At 42.5% G+C, this 22,130-nt stretch overlaps 1 protein-coding gene and 1 pseudogene across 1 annotated transcript; both read left to right on the top strand.

The window, feature by feature from the left end:
- The first annotated feature begins 874 nt into the window (after positions 1-874).
- LOC115586093 (protein NLRC3-like) lies at positions 875-12,387 on the top strand. Its single transcript, XM_030424860.1, has 10 exons — positions 875-1,817; positions 2,890-3,114; positions 5,098-5,383; positions 5,667-5,735; positions 6,576-6,698; positions 6,828-6,881; positions 8,024-9,782; positions 9,891-10,064; positions 11,946-12,086; positions 12,366-12,387. Exons 3-10 carry the CDS (start codon positions 5,110-5,112, stop codon positions 12,385-12,387), a joined length of 2,616 nt encoding a protein of 871 aa, XP_030280720.1. The 5' UTR covers positions 875-1,817; positions 2,890-3,114; positions 5,098-5,109.
- A 3,461-nt stretch (positions 12,388-15,848) lies between these two features.
- LOC115586073 (rRNA biogenesis protein RRP36-like) lies at positions 15,849-22,095 on the top strand (annotated as a pseudogene).
- Positions 22,096-22,130: the final 35 nt, after the last annotated feature.

Here is a 22,130-nt window from a genome sequence, read left to right as displayed (position 1 = left end):
CAGCCGAGACATTTGAAATGTGCAGCTTCCTCTCAGTCTGACCTGCTGGAGCTTTTGAGTTACACTGAAGTTCAATCAGAAGAGATTTTAGATCTTCCAGCTGTGTGTCAGCAGCTGCTTTCTGTCTCTTTTCTCTTTCTGTGTCTTTTGATTGGTAATATCTGCTCAAAGCAGCCGGTTGATCCAACAATCTGTGTATATAATCATTTCTTGTCAGTATTAACAGTTGATTTGAACCCTCTTTGTTTAGAGAAGACAGGGTTTCTGTTGGTTTTGACTAAGAATTAGTATATAGGCCTTGTGTTGTTTTATTGGTTTCATTGCTTTGGCACTCCACCTCCTTCCTTTCCTCCTCCATGTTTTGTTTACCAAGCTGTGAGTTAAGTTCATCCTCATTAGAACATTTTTCTTTAACCGTTAACTTTGTCTTGTCTGAATCCTTGGTTTGTCATCTGGTCGAGCTCAGAGAGCATTCTGGGTTTTAGGTTCACATGACTCAGTTCAGTTCAGAAGAGCTTTATCGTCATGGTTACAATGAGGTCAGTGAGGGACGTGGTCATGTTATATATGTATATAACTGTGGGCAGGAAACAGGAAGTTAGCAGCTGCCTCTGGTGTTACACTGTGGTGGTTCCACCTGTCCTCCTCTGTCACATGACTTCTTCTGCTCATGAGCAGGGCAGAGGAAGTTTAAAGAGGCCAGAGTTTATAAAAGAGGATTTTTATAAATACTTCAATAAGTATGTGTTAAAGGGATACGTAGTTACGTAACATAATACGTACCTCTTTATGAGTAATCCATTACCTGTCATGGACAGTTCAGTCAGAGGACCCAGGGGTGGAGTTATAATCTGAGCTTTGTTGGTCTCTAGATGAACTAACCCTCACCAGCGTTAGGACGCAGACAGACAGGTGCGTCCTGAGAGACAGACTGGTTGGTTTTACCCTCCGTCCTCAGTGATCCCATCATCAGAGAACAGCTTCAAGCCCGTCAGTTCACACGCGATCTTAAAGCCTGAAACACACTGGGTCAACCGTTGGCCGTCTGAGCCATTGGATACTCTGATTGGTTATGTGCTAGCTGTATGACCATTCTGATTGGCGGCGTGCTAGTGAATCAGCGCTGTGTGTGGGAGGGCGGAATACTGTGTGCGCTTTGTCTATGCACTCCATTCTGTCATTTCCTAGTTTCATGTTTGGAGTACTGGCACGAGACTAGCGCCACCCTAACCTTAAGGAGGCTTATTGCATCTCGCACAAGCGCAGAACGTGCACGCGACTGTGAAGTTGGCAGCACGTGGTATGATCACTGCAAATTTTCTGCCACTCGTGTCAGACGAGAGGCAACAGAGTGGTTGGATAAAGGCAGTTGGCTGTTGATTTGAGTCTAGGTGGTGTGTGGGGGGCCTCAAACGTGTCTTGACCTTCGTTTTGTGACCACTTGAGATCTGATCTCACTTCCTGTCTTCGTCATCTTAATGTATTTTATTTAAAGCTGAATTCACAAGAAGACACCAGAGATTTAAAATGTGCTGCAGCTGTTTCACAAACTTTAAGTTTCTCCTCGTGAGGCAACAACTGGTAAAATCATGCAGTTTGTTAATGGAGTCTGAGATATGACTGTTACTAGTGACCTCACTTCATTACTTAGTCCACATCCATCACACACACACACACACACACACACACACACACACAGCCTCTCTTCTCTCACTTCACCTGTAAACAGTCCTGACAGTAAACCAGTTTCCCTCCGTCTCTAACTTTCACTTCCTGTCTCTGTGAGACTCACATGATTTCTGCCTGCAGACAAAAAGGTAAATGTGTGTTTTTAATGTCACTTCTTCATGTGTGATTTGTGTCTTTTCTCCTGTAAAGACTCGTGTTATCAGACTGTTTGTGTCTTCATCAGTTTGACTCAATCATGGCAGTAGAAACTGTTGAGAAACGGGAAAGAAACAACTTGTGTCTTTATTAGTAAGAAACTAGTTGAGAGGCAGGGACCAGATTCCCTGTTGGACCATTCAAACATGGAACCACATGAAGAAGTGAAGCTCTGATGTTTGTGTTCTGATCCAGACGCTCTGCTGAAAAGCACAAAGCAGCCACAGCAGTATGAGACAAAGTGACAGTGTGAGTGAGCGGCCTTGGGAGGTTAATACTCCTCAGCAGGTTCTGATCCAGAAGAATGACATCACAAACAGCTGCTTATTCTTTCATTCTTCTGTTTCCTCCAATAATGTGAAGAGTTGTGCAGCCTGACATTCCAGTCTCTTAGTCCACCAACAAGAATGATTTTATTTTGAAGCAGCTTTAAAAATAAAGATGTATTTTTGTAGAGAACGAGCTCGTTATTCTAAATGTAACATGTTTGTGGAGAGAAGTTTAGTTTCAACAAGAGAGACGGAGCCAAAATCATGAGCTCATCAAAGTTTGATCAGCTGATTGTGATTTTATTCATATTATAATGTCACAATAAGAGAAAGTCCAGTTCTGCAGAACCAGGAACTCTGTCAACATACATACAGCATGTGAGTTGTGTATTAAGACACTGAGATGTGACAACATGTGAAGGACTCTTTAAATTCAGCCACCAAACATTAATGGTGTTGTTACTGAATGGAAACAGAGCAGATATTTGAAAGAGACAGTTTATTGTAAATGTGTGTCAGATGTGTGTTGTTGCTTTCAGTCGACCTCTCTGTCTCTTTGTTGATGCACTTTGTGTTTGTCACATGTTGTCATGAGTTTACAGACTGTTCTCTCTCCCTCATTCAATCATCAACCTGTTGTTGTTTGTCTTCTTGTTGTCGGGGCTTCATTGTTCCTGCAGTTTGGACTCTGGATCTCTGTCAGTGTGTCTAACTGCTGTGAAATCTCTCCCATCAGAGCGCTGACTGACAGAGCTTCTGTAACACTGACACCTGCTGCTGACTGGCAGCACTACAGCTCACACTGGCTTTCTGCTCTCACCTCATTGATGTGTCTGGATTTGGATTTGAAGGTATGAGGATGTGACGGCTGTCGGTCAGATGAACACAGACACCAGCAGCGTCTGTCAGAGTCTGTAGACGAAGGAAGAACCACTCTTTGACCTCATCTGGACTTTAACAGGTGAGAACTGTGACAGGTAACATGACACACCTCTGATGAACAAACTACAACATGAACTTGTGGATGAGAGCAGTGATGAAGTGAATGAAGACGATTTGAAGTTCTGAATGTTCATGAATGAACTCATTAGTTATTCTATGAAATGTGACTTTCTCAACAAAATGAGTCTTTTCATGTTTTGTTTAATTGAGTGATTTTAATGTGAGCTGACTTTACTGCAGAGAGATGAGGGAGTGTCAGGTCCTGCTGTGTGTTTGTATCACTCTTATCACCACATCATCTCTGTTTTCATTGTAGATGCTACCGCTGGGATCAATTATAAAAAAGCACAATCTGTCTTTTCATTTTTATGCTGATGATTTAGTTATATTTGCCCATGAGACCCGATGAAAACACTGCACTTACTCAGTTACTGGACTGTATCACTGATGTAAAACAATGGCGGGCTCTGAACTTTTTGCACTTGAATGACAGCAAAACCGAATGTATGCTGTTTGGCACATCATCTGTGTCAAATGTTTCAATTACAAGCTCTGGGACTCTGGCGCCCTTTTTTAAACCACATGTAAAGAATCATGGGGAAACATTTGACAGTGGGCTCAGATTCCATAAACACATCAGCTGCATCTCCTGGCCACAGTGAAGCCTTTTTTAAGTCGGCAGGACCTCGAGAAGGCGATCCACGCTTTCATCAGTTCAAGACTGGACGATAGTAATGCACTTTATGTCGGCCTCAGCCGGTCTTTAACGTCGCGTCTCCAACTTGTCCAGAACGCTGCTGCCCGATTTTTAACAGGCACTTCCAGGCGTGAACACATTACCCCTGTGCTGTCGTCACTCCACTGGCTTCCAGTTCGTTTTAGAATTGATTTTAAACTTTTATTGTTTGCTTTTTATGCCATTAATGGCCTGGCTCCCTCCTACCTGTCAGAGATTTTAACTGTCCGTGATCATGGCAGGGCCCTCTGTTCTTCCTGCCAGCTCCTGTTAGAGGTCCCAAGGTCTTAAAGACTTAAACAGTGAGGCGATCGTTCTTTTGCTGTCACAGCTCCCAGGCTGTGGAACAGACTGCCCCCTGACATTCACACCACTGCTGACCTCAGCCTTTTTAAATCAAAGATGAAGACACACTTTTTTAGATTGGCATTTAACTCTGACGAGGGTAGTCCTGCTCTTAGCTGCACTTATTTTGCCTGTTTTTTACTTTATGCACTTTTAGAGGGCCTTTAACACCCTGCAGCACTGTAGCACTTTCTTGTGTTCTTATGTGTATTATTTTATTGCTTTGATGTAAAGCACTTTGGGTACCGTCTGGCTATTGTAAAGGGCTATACAAATAAAATTTGATTGATTGATCTCTCAACATGTCAAAGTAACGTTAGCTCACAATAAGAGAGCGATGTTGTAATGTTGCTTTACAACTTTATTGTCCAGCTGAGCCTGAAAATAAACATTAGTAGACTATAAATGTGTTCAGGCTGCAAACTGAACGACTGTGTTCAGTCTTGGTTCATTTGACACAAGAGCACAGGACGCTTCCCAGCTTTGAACACTCGACCAAAACAGGCGACACCGTCCGACAACCACGCAAACACTCACTGGCTGCACCTGATTGGACAAATGCCACTCGTGAGCCGTGTACATTTAAAACTGGACCAACATGGAAACTTTCTCTTATATTATGAAAATAGCTCAGTGAAATTTCTGAATAACTGTCTGAAGACAGTTGGAGTTAAAACAGTGCAGACCACTGATTGGTCGGTCAGTACAACCAGGGTCATGTTTCTGTGTTTGAATCATCTCTGCCAGCAGAGCAGAGAATAACAAGGTCAGCAGTTTGTGTATGTTGTCAGTACAGGTCGCAGTGTGTCAGGTCATAAATGCAGCAGCTTCTCAACAGTTCAGACCGGTCTTCCCTGATGTTTCCCAGCTGATGGAAGTCTGGCTGGTTTTCCTTCAGGTGATAACACTGCCTGTCTTTAGCAGGGAGCCACGATGACACCAGAGGACATTTTCAACACTCTGGAGGATCTAAAAGTTGATGAATTCAGGGATTTCAAATGGTATCTGAAGCTGCCTGACATCCTGGAAGGCTACCAACCCATCAAACAGTCCAGGCTGGAGAGAGCAGAAAGACGGGACACAGTGGATCTGATGGTGAACACCTTTACACTTGATGGAGCTCTGAAGGTGACCAAGAAGATTTTAGAGAAGATCAAGAGGAATGACCTGGTGCAGAGTCTGTCAGCCAACAGCTCAGGACCAGAAGGTCAGTCACAGTCTTTATTTTAATATCATTTTCAGATGAAGAGAGTGAGTCGACCACACAATACTTGTAAAGGAACAGGCCTCTCAGTACAGAAGCTCATTGTTTTCAGCAAAGAGAAACAAAGAGGCTGATTTCATAATGAGGAGAAAAGGTTGAAGCATCAATAATCTGGATTAACTCATTTTAAACTAGTTTAACTAAACTCAGATTAGATCTGATCTCAGATTAAATGAATCCTTGTTGGTGCAACCCAGCCATAATCTTCTGTCTTCACCTCCCTCAGTGTCAGTGAATGTTGGTGATGTTGGAGAGACTCCAGAGAACAGAGGACCTTCTTCCTCTCAGAGTGAAGGTAAAGCTGCTGTATTCTCTGGTATGTACGGAAGAAGTGCAAATCACAGCAGATCCAAACATCAATCTTCCAGCCACACCAGGATACGATTGACACGATCTAATCAGATTCATGGTCTGATCGGAGCAAATCTGAAGAAGCTACATGAAACACGTATTTTTCTTCTTCTTGTTTTTATTGTAACTGTTAATGAAATAGTGTCAGTCTTCTCCTGGTGTGTGCAGGAATATTGATTCTGTTGATACGATGTGTCTTCGTCCGTCCGGCCCTGTCTCTTTACTCGCCTGAAGTGTTCAGGTTGTTTTTAGTCAGACAGAATTTCCTCACCATTGTTATGTTTTAGTATTGGATTGCATCATATTGGAAGGTGTTTTTGTAGTTTTTCATCATCATCTAAAGATGAATTACAGTCAGTGTTGGGGAGCAGCCAAGCTACTATCACAGCTATTTATTTATGATATTTAAAATCATGTAGCGTTTCCATCAGCCTGCTTTCTTTCTTCTAAATAACATGAAGCAGGACCAAATCTACAGGACTGTTTCATCCTCTCGTGAAGGACAAAAGCTGAACAATGTCTGTTGCTTCAACACGAGCTCAGATTCATGTACCATATAATGTCCACTGTGACATGACCAGAGTGGAATCTGCATTGTTCCTCCTGAATCTGAGGTTCAACAACTGACCTCACCAAGAGGCTTCACTAGACTTTATTTGTTCTTAATCTTTCAGGTCAGTCTGCTCTAACAAGATAGAATCTGTGAACCCTCTTAACATAGTTCAGACATTAACAAAAGGAAAGTGAGTTATGGTTCCTGATTATTTTGTCTATTTTCTAACAGCTGAAACTCAAGTGGGAAGCTCAACAGTCACAGCACAGACTGGAGGTGTCATCAGCACTCCTCATATGACTGGTGTCAACATTGGAAGAGACATTATCACCAATATCACCATTAACAACACAGGTAAATGTTCCCACTGAAGTAATACATTAAATTAACAACTTTTATACTTTCTGCTTGCTTAAATGTAGCCACCAAAATGCCTTTAAATATTTAGCATTTTCCAAAAGATGTTGTATGTTTCTGTTTCAGACCGACCTCCAAACAGAACAGATGAGACCACTGATGTTTCTACTAAAACCAAAGGTATTCATCTGTTTAAACACATAAACACATACAACATACCTGTATATTTAACAAGGTTTTTCACAGCCAAATGATAAAAAGGTTCACCATACTTCTACTATTAAAACATGACGAGATTCAGATATTATGAACACGCAGTATATTATGGAGATGACACACTTAAAGCTGCAGATGTGACTTTAACATCCTGTAAAGTCACTGGCCATCAGCTTTTCTTCCCTGTCATCTACCCGTTTTGTACTTTATGTGATTCTTCTGGTTTCTGAATAGATGCTAAGTTTAGCATCTTTTCAGAAACCAAGAATCACGTGTACGATAGGCTGGTAACTCTAACCCGCTGTGATACGATGCGTCACCACGGTGAAACTGCAGCGGTAAAACAGGAAGCTGCACTAGATAACTGCAGCCGCTAGATGGCAGCAGAGTGTGTGAATCCTGATGACAGGAATTGACTTTATACCCAGTTTGACCACAATGTGATCAGCAGTAGCAGCATGGTGCTATGTTATCCTGATTACTTCAGCTGATATTTAACTTTAACAGCCCTCTTCATTCAAATTATAGAAGCCTACTTACCTCCAGGCCGAGGACTGAGATCTGTGCACCACCTACACAGAGACGCACTGCAGTGTTCCTCCTCCAGTTAAAGTTTGATCAGTTTGCTCATATACAATCAAACAGAGTTGTCATCATCTTTATTGATGATCAGCCTCCAGATGATCGATGAGAAAATCTTTCTCTTGGAAATTGAGATGGGAAAATCTGTGCACACAGATTGTGAATCTAACAGCACCGTGTACAAATTAATTCACACAGATTTTCACATCCAGATTTTTCCTACCATGTGGCCCTCGAGGGTCTCTGTGGGTATGGACTGAGACAATGAGGTGATAAAGCAACCTGTTCACTATAGTCTGATATAGATTGCTCATATGTGCCACGTGGTGGTTGTTGGTGCCCACTGCAGCTGATGCAAAATCAGCTAGAAAAAGAGAAGTTCCCTCCTTTTCTGCTGTGTCGCGGCACCTTGAAAGCGGTAAAAATTGCGTCTTCTGAAAGGAGAAACATGTGTAGTATTTGCTGACTTTGGAAAGTACAAGAAACATGTTATTCATGTAACTATGATCTCATTTATCTTTCAGGAAACATCCAAAAGTGCCAAGCTGATCTAAAATCTTATCTTGAATCTCAAACTCCGGATCTGTTTCAAGGAACACAGGAAGATGGATCATCAGCTCTGTTACACAAGATGTATACAGAGCTTTACATCACAGAGGGAGACAGTCAGGAGGTTAATAGTGAACACGAAGTTGTTGAATTAGAATGTAAAAGGAGTTCAAGTGAGCAGAAGAAAATCAACCTTGATGACATTTTTAAACCGTCACCAAATGAAGAAAATGCTCCGCAGAGAGTTCTGACCAAGGGAAACGCTGGGATTGGAAAAACTGTCGCTGTGCAGAAGTTCACTCATGACTGGGCAACTGGAACAGCCAACCAGACTACTCACTTCATATTTCCATTCACATTCAGAGAGCTGAATTTAATAAAAGACAAGATGAGTCTTAAAGAGTTAATAGGTCACAATTTTAAAGAAGTGAGGGATTTAGAGACCTCAGACTACGACACTTCAAATATTCTGTTCATCTTTGGTGGTCTGCATGAAAGCAGACTGCCTCTGGACTTTGAGAATAATCAGACGTGCCACAGTATTACAGACAAAACAACATTAGACTGCCTACTAACCAACTTAATCAAAGGGAAACTGCTCCCCAAAGCCTCAGTCTGGATCACAAGTAGACCAGCAGCAGCCACTAAGATTCCCATCGAGTTCATCCACAGGGTGACCGAGGTTCAAGGCTTTGATGATGAGCAAAAGGAGGAATACTTTCAGAAGAAAATCCATGACAAGGATAAGGCTCAGAAGATCCTCAATCATCTTCAGTCCAAACCGTTAAGAAGTCTTTACGTCATGTGCCACATCCCACTCTTCTGTTGGATTTCAGCCACTGTGCTCCAGAGTCTCCTCACAGAAACTCCTGAAGGTGACCTACCGAAGACTGTGACTGAACTGTACACACACTTCCTGATCATCCAGACAAAACGTAAAAATAAGAAGGATTTTCAGAACTATGAAACAGACAAAGATGTGATCATGAAATTAGGAAAGCTGGCATTTGAACAGCTGCAGAAGGGCAACTTAGTATTCTATGAAGATGACTTGAGAAGTCAGATTGATCTGACAGAAGCTGCTGTTTATTCAGGAGTTTGTACACAGGTCATAAGAAAAGAAGCTGGTCTTCACAAACAAGTGATGTACTCTTTCATACATTTAACTGTTCAGGAGTTTCTTGCAGCTCTGTATGTGTTAGAAACCTTCATAGATAGCAGAAAGAATCTGCTTCCCAGCAAGAAAAGTTGGTGGCGTTTGTCATCAGAGAAAAGTCAACTCTCCTTCCTCCATAAGAAGGCAGTGGATCTGGCTTTGGTCGACGATCATGGACGATGGGACTTGTTCCTGCGCTTCCTGCTTGGTCTTTCACAGGAAAAGAATCAGGAGCTTCTTCAGACAGAATTTAAATTCAAAAGAAGATGTCCAGGGAATGACCAGAACACAATTGGCTACATTCACAAGAAGATCAAGAATCTGTCCAGCGATAACAAAGTCATCAATCTGTTCCACTGTTTAAATGAGTTGGGTGACCAGTCTCTGCTAGAACAAGTCCAACAGTACCAGAACTCAGGAGATGTTGGTGAAATCTCACCTGCACATTGGTCAGCTATGGCATATCTGCTGCTCAGTTCTGATGAAGACCTGGATGTCTTCGACCTGAAAAAATACTCCAGATCAGATAAAGTTCTGGAGAGGCTGCTGCCGGTGCTCAAAGTATCAAAGACAGCTTTGTAAGTGTTCAACCTCAAGATACCAAACTGCTCTAAAACTCTGGTTGTGTTTAAATGTAGGAGACAATGTTTGTAAAATGTTGACTGTCATTATGTTTTTCTCTTTAGGTTGAGTGACTGTAAACTCACAGACAGATGTTGTAAGCATATTTCATCAGTTCTCAGCTGGAAGTCTTCTGGTCTGGAGGAGTTGGACCTGAGTCACAACGACCTGCAGGATTCAGGAGTGAAGGAGCTGTCTGTTGGACTAAAGAGTCCACACTGTAAACTGGAGATTCTCAGGTCAGGATTTAGCTTCTGTTTAAAGGAGTCATCACCCGGAAATCACAATTTCTCTCGTTAAATCATGCATATTAGTGTTGGACCTCTGTTGAAACTTGCCTGAAAAGCTGGAGTCTGAAAGTGGCTTAATTTTTTCGCTTTGGCTCTTTTTCCGAACAGGAATAGCGCACAATAGTGCGCGTTCCTAAAGCAGGAGATTTCGACTCTGCTCCTGTGGTGACGTTACCACAGGAGGCTACTTGCATATTAAGCATCGGCTCACAGCCGTCCTCAGCCAGACTTTCTGAGTGAGCACGCCGAATCTGCTTATTTCTCTGTCATTTTCACGCCATACATCGTCAACGCCAGCATTAAAACTCAGGTCTTACATGTAAAACACGAGTGTGAAAAGTAAGACGGAAAAAAAAAAGAATTTACCATTCAGAGACGTCCTGCTGTAAACGTGTCTCTTCCACCGTCTCTGCCTCTTCACTCTCCCGTTCAGTTTCCGACTCTGGCTCGTACATAAATGCCTGAATTCCGTAAGGTTCGTCATTTAGTGTGTGCGCCATGACAGGGGGCTGTTTATGTTGTGGAGTCTGTGTGCATGCAGGCTCGCCCCCCATTCCGGCTCTGTCCTTCCTGCGGCCAATCAACGCGCGCCTCATAACATATTAATACAATGCACATCCGGACCGGTCAAAACCTCGCGCATAATCTCGCATGAGAAAGTCGCGGTATGAAAAAGTGTCAGAACAAGCTCTTTGTTTGATTTTTAAAACATTTTTTTTTCTAATAAGTTTTAAGAATTGATCCAAAGCGATCCAAGAGGGACTGGATATGTAAAAAACCAGGTGATGACTCCTTTAACAGATGAGCATTTAAATGTTACTTGACATACAAGTCAATGATTTCAAGTCACAGTTCACCAGGAATAGGATTTTTCCTGATTTACCAGGATTTCTGGATTTCCCAACCTTAGAACACAACCTAAGAAGTCAAACAATGTTTGTGGGTGTCCATATGCGTCACCTGGCCTGAGCATTCCGGACTGTTGAGTGTTACAAAACATGACAGTCATATCAAATTTGTGTATTTTCAGTAAACAGAACAGAGGCAAAGAAGACAAGAACAATCACAGCTTTTGTACTGAAAAATACATTGGTATTTCTTGAAATATCTGAAAGTTAGATTTTTTAAAAAGTTATTACACATAATAATGATTTGAGGACAATGGATTTGATTTATGTAATTTGTATTGCCGATTAATTTCTGTTTTGTGTTTATTTCCAGCACTCAGAATGAATTGAAATAAACGATAATATCATTGGCCAAACTTACATCCATCAGCCATGTGACTGTGGTTCACCTGCTCATTTTTACTCAGCTCACATCAACAGTGAAAACTGTTCTTAACTTGATTGCGCTCAGCAAGGCTAGCTGATGGTCAATAAGGTGAGCAGGTGAGCCACAGTCAGTGGGCTGATGGAGGACTGAGTCATATTTATATCTGGCCAAAAATATTTCCAAAATGATTAAGACGTACTTTGAATGTTAAAACTGTGCCAGAGTACTGATACAAAGCTTCAAATAGAGCTTGTTTTTGAATGTTGTTATTTTCTGCCTGACGTTGACCATGTCATTACATGCAATGCATTTTTTTCTCGTGTAGTGAGCTTAAACTGTAAAATGGATTGAATTAGCAGCCTGATTGATTTATGTATGTGGATCCTATCTTTAAAGTCAGCTGTGTTGATATGTCAGTGTTGGGTTTTACATCTTGTTGTGCTGCTTGCGAGTGGTCAACAATAGATAACTGCAGATTTAACTCAAAATTCACACAAACAATGACAAAAAGATCAAAACAAATCATTGTGTGTGTGTGTGTGTGTGTGTGTCCAGGCTGTCAGGCTGTCTGATCACAGAGGAAGGCTGTACTTCTCTGGCCTCAGCTGTGAGATCCAACCCCTCCCATCTGAGAGAGCTGGACCTGACCTACAATCATCCAGGAGACTCAGGAGTGAAGCTGCCGGACTGTTTCAGGTATGAACAGACAACAAGAGCTCACACACTGTTCCTCTGTCACACTGACAAGCTGAGGACAGTTGGTTAACAGTCTGAACCAGCAGTACTGCTGATAACAGCACAGACAGTACCAGACTGGATTTCTCACTTGCTTGTTAAGCGAGGCTGCAGTGGCACATTATGTAGAGATTCTGAGTCTCACCTCCACAACACGTGCCAGTCTCGTTAAAAATGGACCTAAAAATGACCTGTAGACAGTCATATGTGTCATTGTGTCACAGCTTTGTGTTACAACAGCATTTTCAGCCGCAACATGTAAAATACTCAATAACATTTAAAAAAAGCTGCCTGCAGTTCTGATGTGTTTGACAGAAACTGAATGATGGAAAGAAAAAAAGATCAGTTTCTTAAACTAGTCTGACTGATTTCCAGTTAAAAACAGTTTCATCTGTACAGAGTCCATCAGTCTGAACTGAACAGAACATCTGTAACCACTGATGTCAACAACAACTAAATATGTCAGCAGACAAAAATGCAGACAACAGTAATGATGAGGATTTTTAAAAAATTGACCATTTATCAGTGAAGACAGCTGGATAATGTTGCTGAACTGACAACTGTGAAACATGGAGTCAAAGAGATAATGTCCTCAGTGGAAGAGGACCTGGAAGGATCATTCTGACTCTGTTTCTTCCTCCAGGGTGGAACATGGTGGAGAGCAGAGGCTGAAACCTGGTCTGAGGAAGTGTAAGTGTGTGTTCACTTTGACTGACGAAAACAAGGCAGCACATGTTAAAGTAGTTTAAATCTAAAGCTTGTGTATCTGCATTCACCTGTCAGTTTGAAAGAAGATCCAAAAAGATGAGTCGTTGTGAAGTTTTGATCTAATTAACAGTCAGTCTGTTAATAAAGCAACAAATAAACCATCAGCTGTGTTAGATGATAAACTGCTGCTGTATTGTGTCTTGTTCTCTCCATCAGATGTCTGTGAACTCACAGTGGACACAAACACAGTAAACAGACTCATCAAACTGTCTGACAACAACAGGAAGGTGACATTTGTGAGAGAGGAGCAGCCATATCCTGATCATCCAGAGAGGTTTGACTACTGGCCTCAGCTGCTATGTAGAAATGGTCTGACTGGTCGCTGTTACTGGGAGGTGGAGTGGAGAGGAAGTGTTGATATATCAGTGAGTTACAGAGGAATCAGCAGGAGAGGAAACGGTGATGACTGTTTGTTTGGAGAGAATAATCAGTCCTGGAGTCTGAACTGCTCCGATGATGGTGGTCGTTACTCTGTCTGGCACAATAAGAGAAGTACAGACTTCTCCTCCTCCTCCTCCTCCTCCTCCTCTGTCTCTAACAGAGTAGCAGTGTATGTGGACTGTCCTGCTGGCACTCTGTCCTTCTACAGAGTCTCTGACTCACTGATCCACCTCCACACCTTCAACACCACATTCACTGAAGAACTTTATCCTGGATTTGGGTTAGGTTGGATCTCCTCAGTGTCTCTGTAGGAGGGACACACACACACACATACACACACACACACACACTCTCTCTCTCTCTCTCTGTAAATGACAGTAACAGAAATGGTTCAGTTGTTTTGTCTCTTCTTGGTCAATGTGCTGCACATCAGTGGTTTTAAATCTCTTTAAATCTGTTTTGAACGTTCAGATTTCAGTTTTCTGAACTTTGTGATCTGATTGTTTTCTCACAACAATCAGCCTGTATATACAATAAAATCAGGCTGCACACACACATGCATATAGATAATCATAATGATGGTCTTTGTTCAGACAGGTTGTATTTTGTTGATGTGTCATTCATCATTGAAGTTTGTCATTTGTCTTCTTTGAGTTATTATGTGTAAATATGTGTATATGAGTGGATAGAGCTGCTGCTACGTGCAGACGGGCCTCCATTACAAAATCTCCCTGTAGAGTCCAAGAGCCAAAGACTTTCTGTCAACACTTCATCATCTCACATCATCTGTCAGAATAAACATTTCACTTTCTCATTCACGGGTCTCTCCTGATCTAAATAATGTCTTTTCACATCAGTTTACATGACAGACATCACAGCAGACAAGCTGCATGGAGACATCTGATGTTTCTCTGGTTGTTTCCTGTTTTAAACCAAGTCTCAGCTGCTTCAGTTGTTCAGCAGAATGCTGCAACTCTGTTTTACTGTAAAGCTCCAGAACTGTTATCTGAGTTAATATCATTGTTTCTTTTAGATTAAAACATGGTTGTGTTTGAATCTGAAGTTTGTTTAAAGTCCACACTGGCGATAGTTGTGGGCGGAGGCGTCATGTGTGCCGGTTGTTCGTCCATCCGTATGTACGTATGTTCAGTTTGACCCGAATATGAATTGATTAGAATTTGGTTGTTGAAGATTTTTTGGCCAAAACTTAACAATTGATGTGATGTTTAGGACAAAATTTTGCACAAATGTCTAACAGGATAAAACGATGAAGTTATAACATTATACTGGAATTTTGCATTTGGAAACTTGTGTCATTCTGGAACTCATCTCTGTTTTCTGTTGAGTTTGTTGTAAATAAATTAAAATCTCATGTAGTTTTGTGTTAAACCGCTCAGTGAACTACGTAATTGTCTTGTTTAGAAGCTTTTTTTCTTGTTTCTGACCCAGTTGGCTCCATGTTGGTTCTGGTGCTGTGTTGATGAGACGTTTTGTTTCACTGAGCTTTAACACTAAACTACATGTGGTTTGACTTTAATGACAACAAACTGACCAACATCATGTGTGAGATTCTGACCCAGTTCAGACCGGATCAGTACCTTATCATCTGTCTTTATCAATAAGGTCCATGAGGGGAACCGGAAGGGGCGGGGCTTCAGCTATCTATACCAAAAAAAAATGTTAACAAAATAACAAAATAAGAGCAGTGTAAAATAACAATTGTGTTACGCATTGCCTAACTGGACCCGGGACGGTGATAAGTCGTAGCAGACGCCTGTGTAAAACGTGTAAATTGATAAAACTTTCGAACATTTGCTCTTTTTCTTGTCAAAACCCATCGAACACTTTTGCGAAACCTTTATTTTGAAACCGGAAATGCCTTGTTAAGCTACCAGAGCTAGCTGCAGCCGACATGGACGCACGTGGATGATGGAGCTCCACAGAACAGGACTTAAGTAACAACTTGATACCAGGTATTAACACCTTTCGTGTCTCTGACCCGCTGCAGAGTGAGTCTGTACGGACACTCGTGTCCCCGCTGAGCCGAGGACATGTTAGCTAGCTCCTCAAAATGTCCGAGAGTTGTCAAGACTGTCGCTTCGAGGAGACGTCATGCCGAACTGAACTGAAAAATCTTCAGATTTAAAATGTTTCCGCCTCAAAGTAAAGGCATATTGTTAACACGAGTCGTAATGGAAGCTGTTATGTGTCATTACGATGTAATTGTTAATTCGGCATGTGAATGACGGACAAAGAAAGACTATATTTCACTTTTAACGCCGCTTTCTAAAGGTAAACAGCCTTAATGAAACTCTAAAACATGCTCACAAATAAACATCGTTACACCGAATTCAAGTATTATTAATAACCTTTAATATCTTTACTAAACGCTGCATTTGTGCATCAAGTAGTGAGCTAGGATTCAGAAAATGCTCTGTTGCTAAATCTACTTTTTTATAAGGAAGTCTGTTCTTCGCTGCTCGGCGCGTTATTTTTGCGTCACTTCCTGTGAGCCGACAACGTGTTTTCTTCTGGAGTTTGTGGAGGAAAAGCTGCTGCTGTGCGTCTGCAAACATGTCTAAAGTCCAAACACTGAGAGCTTTTGTGAAGCAGCGACTCTCTGCGGCCGCTGAAGAGATCTTTGAGCTGGTGGAGAGAACGATGGCGGAGTACGAGGAGGAAGTCCGCCGACAACACGGACTGATGGACGCTGCGTTCAGGCCCACAGTCCGGCTCCACAGAGCAGGTGGGTCAGCGTCACCTTTCTTTTGGTACTTCCGGTGACAGGCAGCGTGAATTTGCATATTAGCTAAATATTTTGTTTCACCCACACATTTATATTTAACATTTAGCATTTAGAATTAAATTTAACATTTAGATTTAATATTTAGTATTGAGATTCAAATCTTATAGTTATATTCAACATTTGACATTAAGATTTAGTTTTAACATTTAGCATTTATATTTCAATTTAACATTTAGATTTAACATTGACTATATATTTTTACAAGAGAAGTAAACTTTAGACTTTTAAAGATTACAAAGTTCACTAATATTGCTGTAAATCTGGTCAAAATAACATTTTAAATTTCACATGTTTTTTAAACATGGTTTGTTGCTAAATTGTTGCTTTATTGTAGCATGCTCAATTTTACAATTTATAAATCATAGGACGTGTTTCAGAGCATCTCTACTGCTCTCTCTCAAGAAAAGAATATCCATCATCATTTCTACTTTAATACACTTCACGTGTTGTTTGTCTGCTTAAACTGCTGAGAACCAGTTGATCTGTGTTGGCACATGCACAATGGATCAGTCTGTGGCAGAGGGATGTAGAGTTATACATACAATTTGTACATAAAGTAATATATGCAGGTTAGGGCTGCACGATTCTGGAAAAAATGTGAATCACGATTATTTTTGCTTAGAATTGAGATCATGATTCTCTGGCACGATTTTTTTCACAAAATTGAACAAAACAAAAAAAAAACATTGTTGTGTGCAATGTTTTTTTTGTTTTGTTAGTTCTATCATTGGATAATAAATGATTTTTACAAAAGTAAAAAAAAATTAGTCTCCAAGATGAGAGGGCATCCTCTAATACCTCATGTTGTACAGTGTTTATTGGGGCCGTAGCTTTGGCTAGGTGATATGTGATAGCTGCTGTGATCGGCTTTCTAAAACGGGGCATAATATTCTTCCTTTTCCAAAAGCCGCCTCAGAGGTGACGTGACGTGAAGCCCGAAGTTGGGCTGCAAACAGTTGACAACAAATTTGTCTTCAAAATAAGAGCTTTTACATTGCACCCCATTGGAGTTTCGAACTGGGTTCTTAGCGGGGGGGCTTTTAATTTGAAAGTAGCGACCGTTCCTAACTTGTCGCTACAACAACAAGCTAGCAGTCGAGGCGGAAATAAGTGTACCGTCCGAGGCAGCAAATCGGCGGACCAAAACAGACCCCCAATTTGCCGCCCTCTGTCTAAAACCGCGGACCTAGCCGTCAATAGGACGGGCAGATTGGCGGCTTGCTGCCTTGTCTATAAACAGCTTCTCACACTCCTTCCAAACACTCAACTGCAGGTGGGCTTCCGCCACTGAATCACGTGTTGTAAAGACGCTTTACCACAGGTTGAGGGAGGAGGCAGCGGCCGTGCTGCGTTTGGGGGCGCTTCAAAAAAATCCGGGAGGAAATTAGGAGCATTTGTTTGTGATTCGGCTCGAGATATAAAATGCTTCAGAATCGCTGTGTGTAGAAATGAGATCACGTGTATGTGTGAATCGAGATCGCGATTTTTTAACGATTTTTTGTGCAGCCCTAATGCAGGTTATGAATGAATGCACTATATAAATGTGGAGGGGTGAAATGCTGGATTGTGTGTTTGCACCTCCACAGATCATATCCATAAACATTGTGTAACGTCACGAACATCTTCAGCATTTTGAAAAATGTTACACTAAAGATTTTATGGAAACTTCCTCTAATTCACAAAAATGTTCCTACGCTCCTTTGAGGTGGAGCTGAGTCCATGTTTGCAGAATAATCTCTGACGTAGTGAACGTTCAGCTCACACGACTGATCAGCTGTTTCTGCTGTCTGTTTTATAATCACTGCATCACTGCGTCGTCTCCAGACTGTCAGCGACACAGATGATGTTAGCTGACATGCAAATGTTAAAAGGAAATGACAGTTTTCTAACATGCAAGTGTGTAATTATTCTCCACAGTTGTCCAGCAGCGTTTGGTGAGAAAAGCAGTGGTTCCCCCTGAGCTGCAGGAGAGGAGTCCACGTCTGGAGACCGAGTCAGAACCACCAGAACTGCAACACGTTAGAGAAGAACAGCAGAGAGCGCCGGAGGACACTCCCGTCACCGTGAAGACTGTAGAGGAGGATGAAGACAGACTTCAGCCCTCACTGCTTCATCATAGCAGCCAAACTGAAGAGAACAGAGATGCAGAACTCCTGAAAACAGAAGCTGATAGAGAGGACTGCAGAGGACCAGAACCAGCCAGGAACTTCACTCCAGACACAATGTCGCCCTCTGGACCAGAGAACAATGACAGCTGTGATGACACCAGAGAACCTCAGTCATGTTTAAACTCACTGCAAAGCCACGAAGAACCTGTAAGTGATGTGGAAGGAAACACTGGAGACACGACGGAGACATTCACAGAGACACAGTGGACTGTTTGATCAGAATCCAACACTTGTTTTCTTCTACAGCTGCCGGCCTCGCTTCACTCAGTTTGACTCAACATTGTGGGGATGGTGTGCTGGTCTCTAAGCTAAAGAGAAGTACACCCTCTGCCTTATCGTACAGGTGCCGGTATTTTAACTTTGGTCTTACCAACAGACAGAATCACCGCTAACAAAGTGGCATTTAGTTTTCTACAACTTCTTCACAATAAAAGCCCCCCGTCATTTAAAAGCTTTTATTATGAAGCAGCAGGTTTCCTGCACAGACGTGAGCTGAGTAATGATTTGCAACACGTAATTGTTTGAGGATCAGACGGATGGTCGTTAAGGGTCGGCCGCAGTCGTGAGACGTCACTTCAGACCGTGTGGAGATGAGACGGACTCGACATCTGAGTTTGGTGGAAATCTGTTGAGTAGTTTTTGTGTAATCCTGCTGACAAACCAACAAACAGAAGGACACAGATGAAACAGAACTTCGGAGGTCCGTTAGAAACGAGTGCAGGTTTCTGCAATAAGAGCTGAAGCCCCGCCCCTTCCTGTTCCCCTCATGGACTTTATTGAACAAACAGTTTTGTAGTGAGAGAGATGTAAATTACTGATCCAGTCTGAACTGGTCAAAGTCTCACACATGATGTTTGTCAGTTTGTTGTAGTTTTGTGTTAAAGCTCAGTGAACTACATCATCTCATCAACACGGCACCAGAACCAAAATGGAGCCAACTGGGTCAGAAAAGGTTCTGAACAAGATGAACATCACAATAAATCTGCTCAGTTTATGTTTTTTTTATTTTACAGCCACTGTCCACTGACTCATTGCTCAACCAAACTCCATTTTAAAAACAGCTGTTTTAAGGCCGGCCCATATTCCTTCACAGTAAAATCTGTAGTTCAACTTTACAAAGACTCTTTTTAGATTTGCTTCCATCTACAGACACACTCGGCTCACATGACATCACTCAGTGACATCATTAACTCACCTGTGACGAGGTGTTTGACACAGACGGACTTGTATCGACTGGACGGCTCAGTGGACGACCTGAAGCCTCAGACCTCTCTGACTGCTGTTCACTCTTTAGGGAGGACAATAAAATCAGTAAAATCAAACCTTAGGGACTTTTTGTTGTTTGATGTAAAACAAATTCAACTCTTCTCTCTTCAACAGCTTCTAAACATGTCACCACGTGCTGTTTTCACAGCATGTCCACCAACATCGGCTCTAACACTTCTTGTTGTTTTCACAGCTGATTCCCACAAACGCAGAGACGATGGAAGACGAGAAGCAGCGTCAGCAGCCGACGGCCTCCAGGAAGAAACACACGGTGGAGAGCAAGCAGTGACGAAGACTCTGATGTGGAGGAGAACTTCATCCTGCTCACTGAGAGAAGAGGAAGAGGAGGAGGAGCTGAGGAGGAGGGAGAGCAGCACCATGAGGGGGAGGAAGAGGAGGAATTAAGTGGTGGTGATGATGATGATGATGAGAAGAGTCTGATGGTGGTGAAGAAGAAGAGGTGGAGGAGGGATCAGATGCTGGTGAAGAAGAGTCTGATGGTGGTGAAGAGGAGAAAGATGGAGACAGTGAAGCCTCAGTTTCTGATGATGATGATGATGAAGACCCAGAGGAGGCTGGTGGCAGCAGTGAGATCCAGACGAGAGAAGACATGAAGACGGGTGAGTTGGTAGAATATTGTCAGTGAAGCTACATGAACATATCCTTGATCTTTCCCGTTACATTCTCGGTGTAACTTCTCAGATTTCATGCTGCATCAGAACCACCGAGCACATTTTTAAATGAATGTATTTAAACAGTGATGATAATAAAAGTTGAGTAACAGCTGAGTTCTCTGTGTTCTCTCCTCTCAGAGCTCTCCAACATGTCCTTTGAGGACATTCTGAAGCTGCAGAACAAAGTTGGAACCAAAGTTTACAACGAGGTCGCTTACGGCGGCGACAAGAGCCAAAAGTCCTGCAAAAGAAGAAGAAACGACTGAACAAGAACAGGTGAGCTTCTGACGGGCAGGTGACTGCACGGGGAGGCTGTATGATGCATCAAATTCAGATAGTTCCAGCTTCTGGTTTCTGATGGCAGAATGAGACAATAGCACGAGAACAGAGACGCAAGTAGAGACCTAGAAGGACAAACGGCTGCTCTGCCTCGACGACTCACCGAGTGTGGTGTTTGTGTTCAGGGCCGATGGAGATTTCAGCCAAGAGACCGGCTCCGTTCCTCCGTCAGGTCGTCTCCGTCAGGAAGCCGGTGAGTAAAGAAAACCTGCCGGTGACGGCGAGTCTGTTCCTCTCTGCTGCTCCGAACACTCGAGCTGATTCTGTTTCTGTGTGTTGTCTTCGCTCAGATGTTCAGAGATCCTCGATTTGACGACCTGTCAGGAGAATACAAGCCGGAGATTTTTGAGAAGACGTTTAAATTCATCAATGACATCAAACACAGAGAGAAGGAGGTGAGAGGAGTTCAGATGGGACTGATCTGAGCGCTGCTCTGCTAGAAGCTGGTTTTAATCACGCCGTTTGTCTGCAGGTCGTCCAGAAGCAGCTGCACAAGACGAAGAACAACCACAAGAGGACGGAGAAAACTGCAGTTCCTGCTGAAGAGGATGGTGAGAGAGTGTTGATGAGACAAATGAATAAAGGTTGAATGATTGAATGTGGAGACGTTGCTGACGGACTGACTGTTCCTCTGCAGGAGAACCAGGAGCGAGCGAGGACGAGCCGAGAGCAGCAGAGAGAGAGAGAGCTGCACTTCAAGAGGCTGCAGAGGGAGCGAGCCAATCAGGGCGCACGGCCGTTCTTCCTCAAGAACTGTAAGAGCGAGTTCTGTCCTCACAAACGTGAAGGAAATATTTTGTCTTATTGAAATAGAAAACCTTTGAACTTTGAGTCCTCTGGTCCAAACAGACATTTTGCAGCTGATTGATAAATAAAACAAATGAGATTTACTTTCAGCTTTAATTTCCATGTTTTAAAACTATATTCTGACAGTTTGGAGACCAAACATTGAAACCTTCCGACGGTTGTTGTAATCTTTCTCTCTCCTCTCTGTTGTCGTCCTGCAGCCGAGAAGAAGAAGCTGCAGCTGGCTGAGAAATACGAGGAGCTGAAGAAGAGCGGCAAGCTGGAGAACTTCCTGAGCAAGAAGAGGAAGAGGAACGCCGGCAAGGACCGCAGGAAGCTGCCCAAACAGGCTGCGTGAGGTGTTCAGGGACTCCTAATGCTGAGAGCTGCTGTTGGACCTTCAGAACATCCAGCCTGTAATGAGCCGAGTAGGCCTGCAGGTGGAGCTGTTTGTCTGAGGTGATGAAGAGCCTCTATGTTTGTCTTTAACCAATCGTTGGTGAGTTCAGTGACCCTCGAACATCCCAACGTTCAGGAGCGTTCAAGGACTTATTTTCCTTTCCTGGATCTTTGAGCCTTGTCCGTCTTCATGTGTTCAGACAGGAAACCAAACACTGAAGCCTCCTGATGATCCGTGTCAGTGCTGCCGGTGTTTACCTGATGTATAAAGTACATCATCTATTACTTAAATACGTGTTATTTTGGATTCTGATGCAAGTTTTTTTGTTTGTTCTGCCGTGTAGTTTTGCAGCTTTTCCAACACATTCACAAAAAATGCATCAAACATGCGTCATCATCAGGACGGTGTAGAAATGTC

Source organism: Sparus aurata, chromosome 1 (assembly GCF_900880675.1).
Source record: "Sparus aurata chromosome 1, fSpaAur1.1, whole genome shotgun sequence".
NCBI classification, from domain to species: domain Eukaryota; kingdom Metazoa; phylum Chordata; class Actinopteri; order Spariformes; family Sparidae; genus Sparus; species Sparus aurata.
This window is presented reverse-complemented; position numbering and strand designations above follow the sequence as displayed.

What these genes read in the sequence shown, in the direction of transcription:
- LOC115586093 (XM_030424860.1), top strand. Translation starts at nt 5,110, where the DNA reads ATGACACCAGAGGACATTTTCAACACTCTGGAGGATCTAAAAGTTGAT. An exon ending in TTCTTCCTCTCAGAGTGAAG is followed by an intron (nt 5,736 to 6,575) that starts GTAAAGCTGCTG and finishes ATTTTCTAACAG; the next exon opens with CTGAAACTCAAGTGGGAAGC. An exon ending in TATCACCATTAACAACACAG is followed by an intron (nt 6,699 to 6,827) that starts GTAAATGTTCCC and finishes TTTCTGTTTCAG; the next exon opens with ACCGACCTCCAAACAGAACA.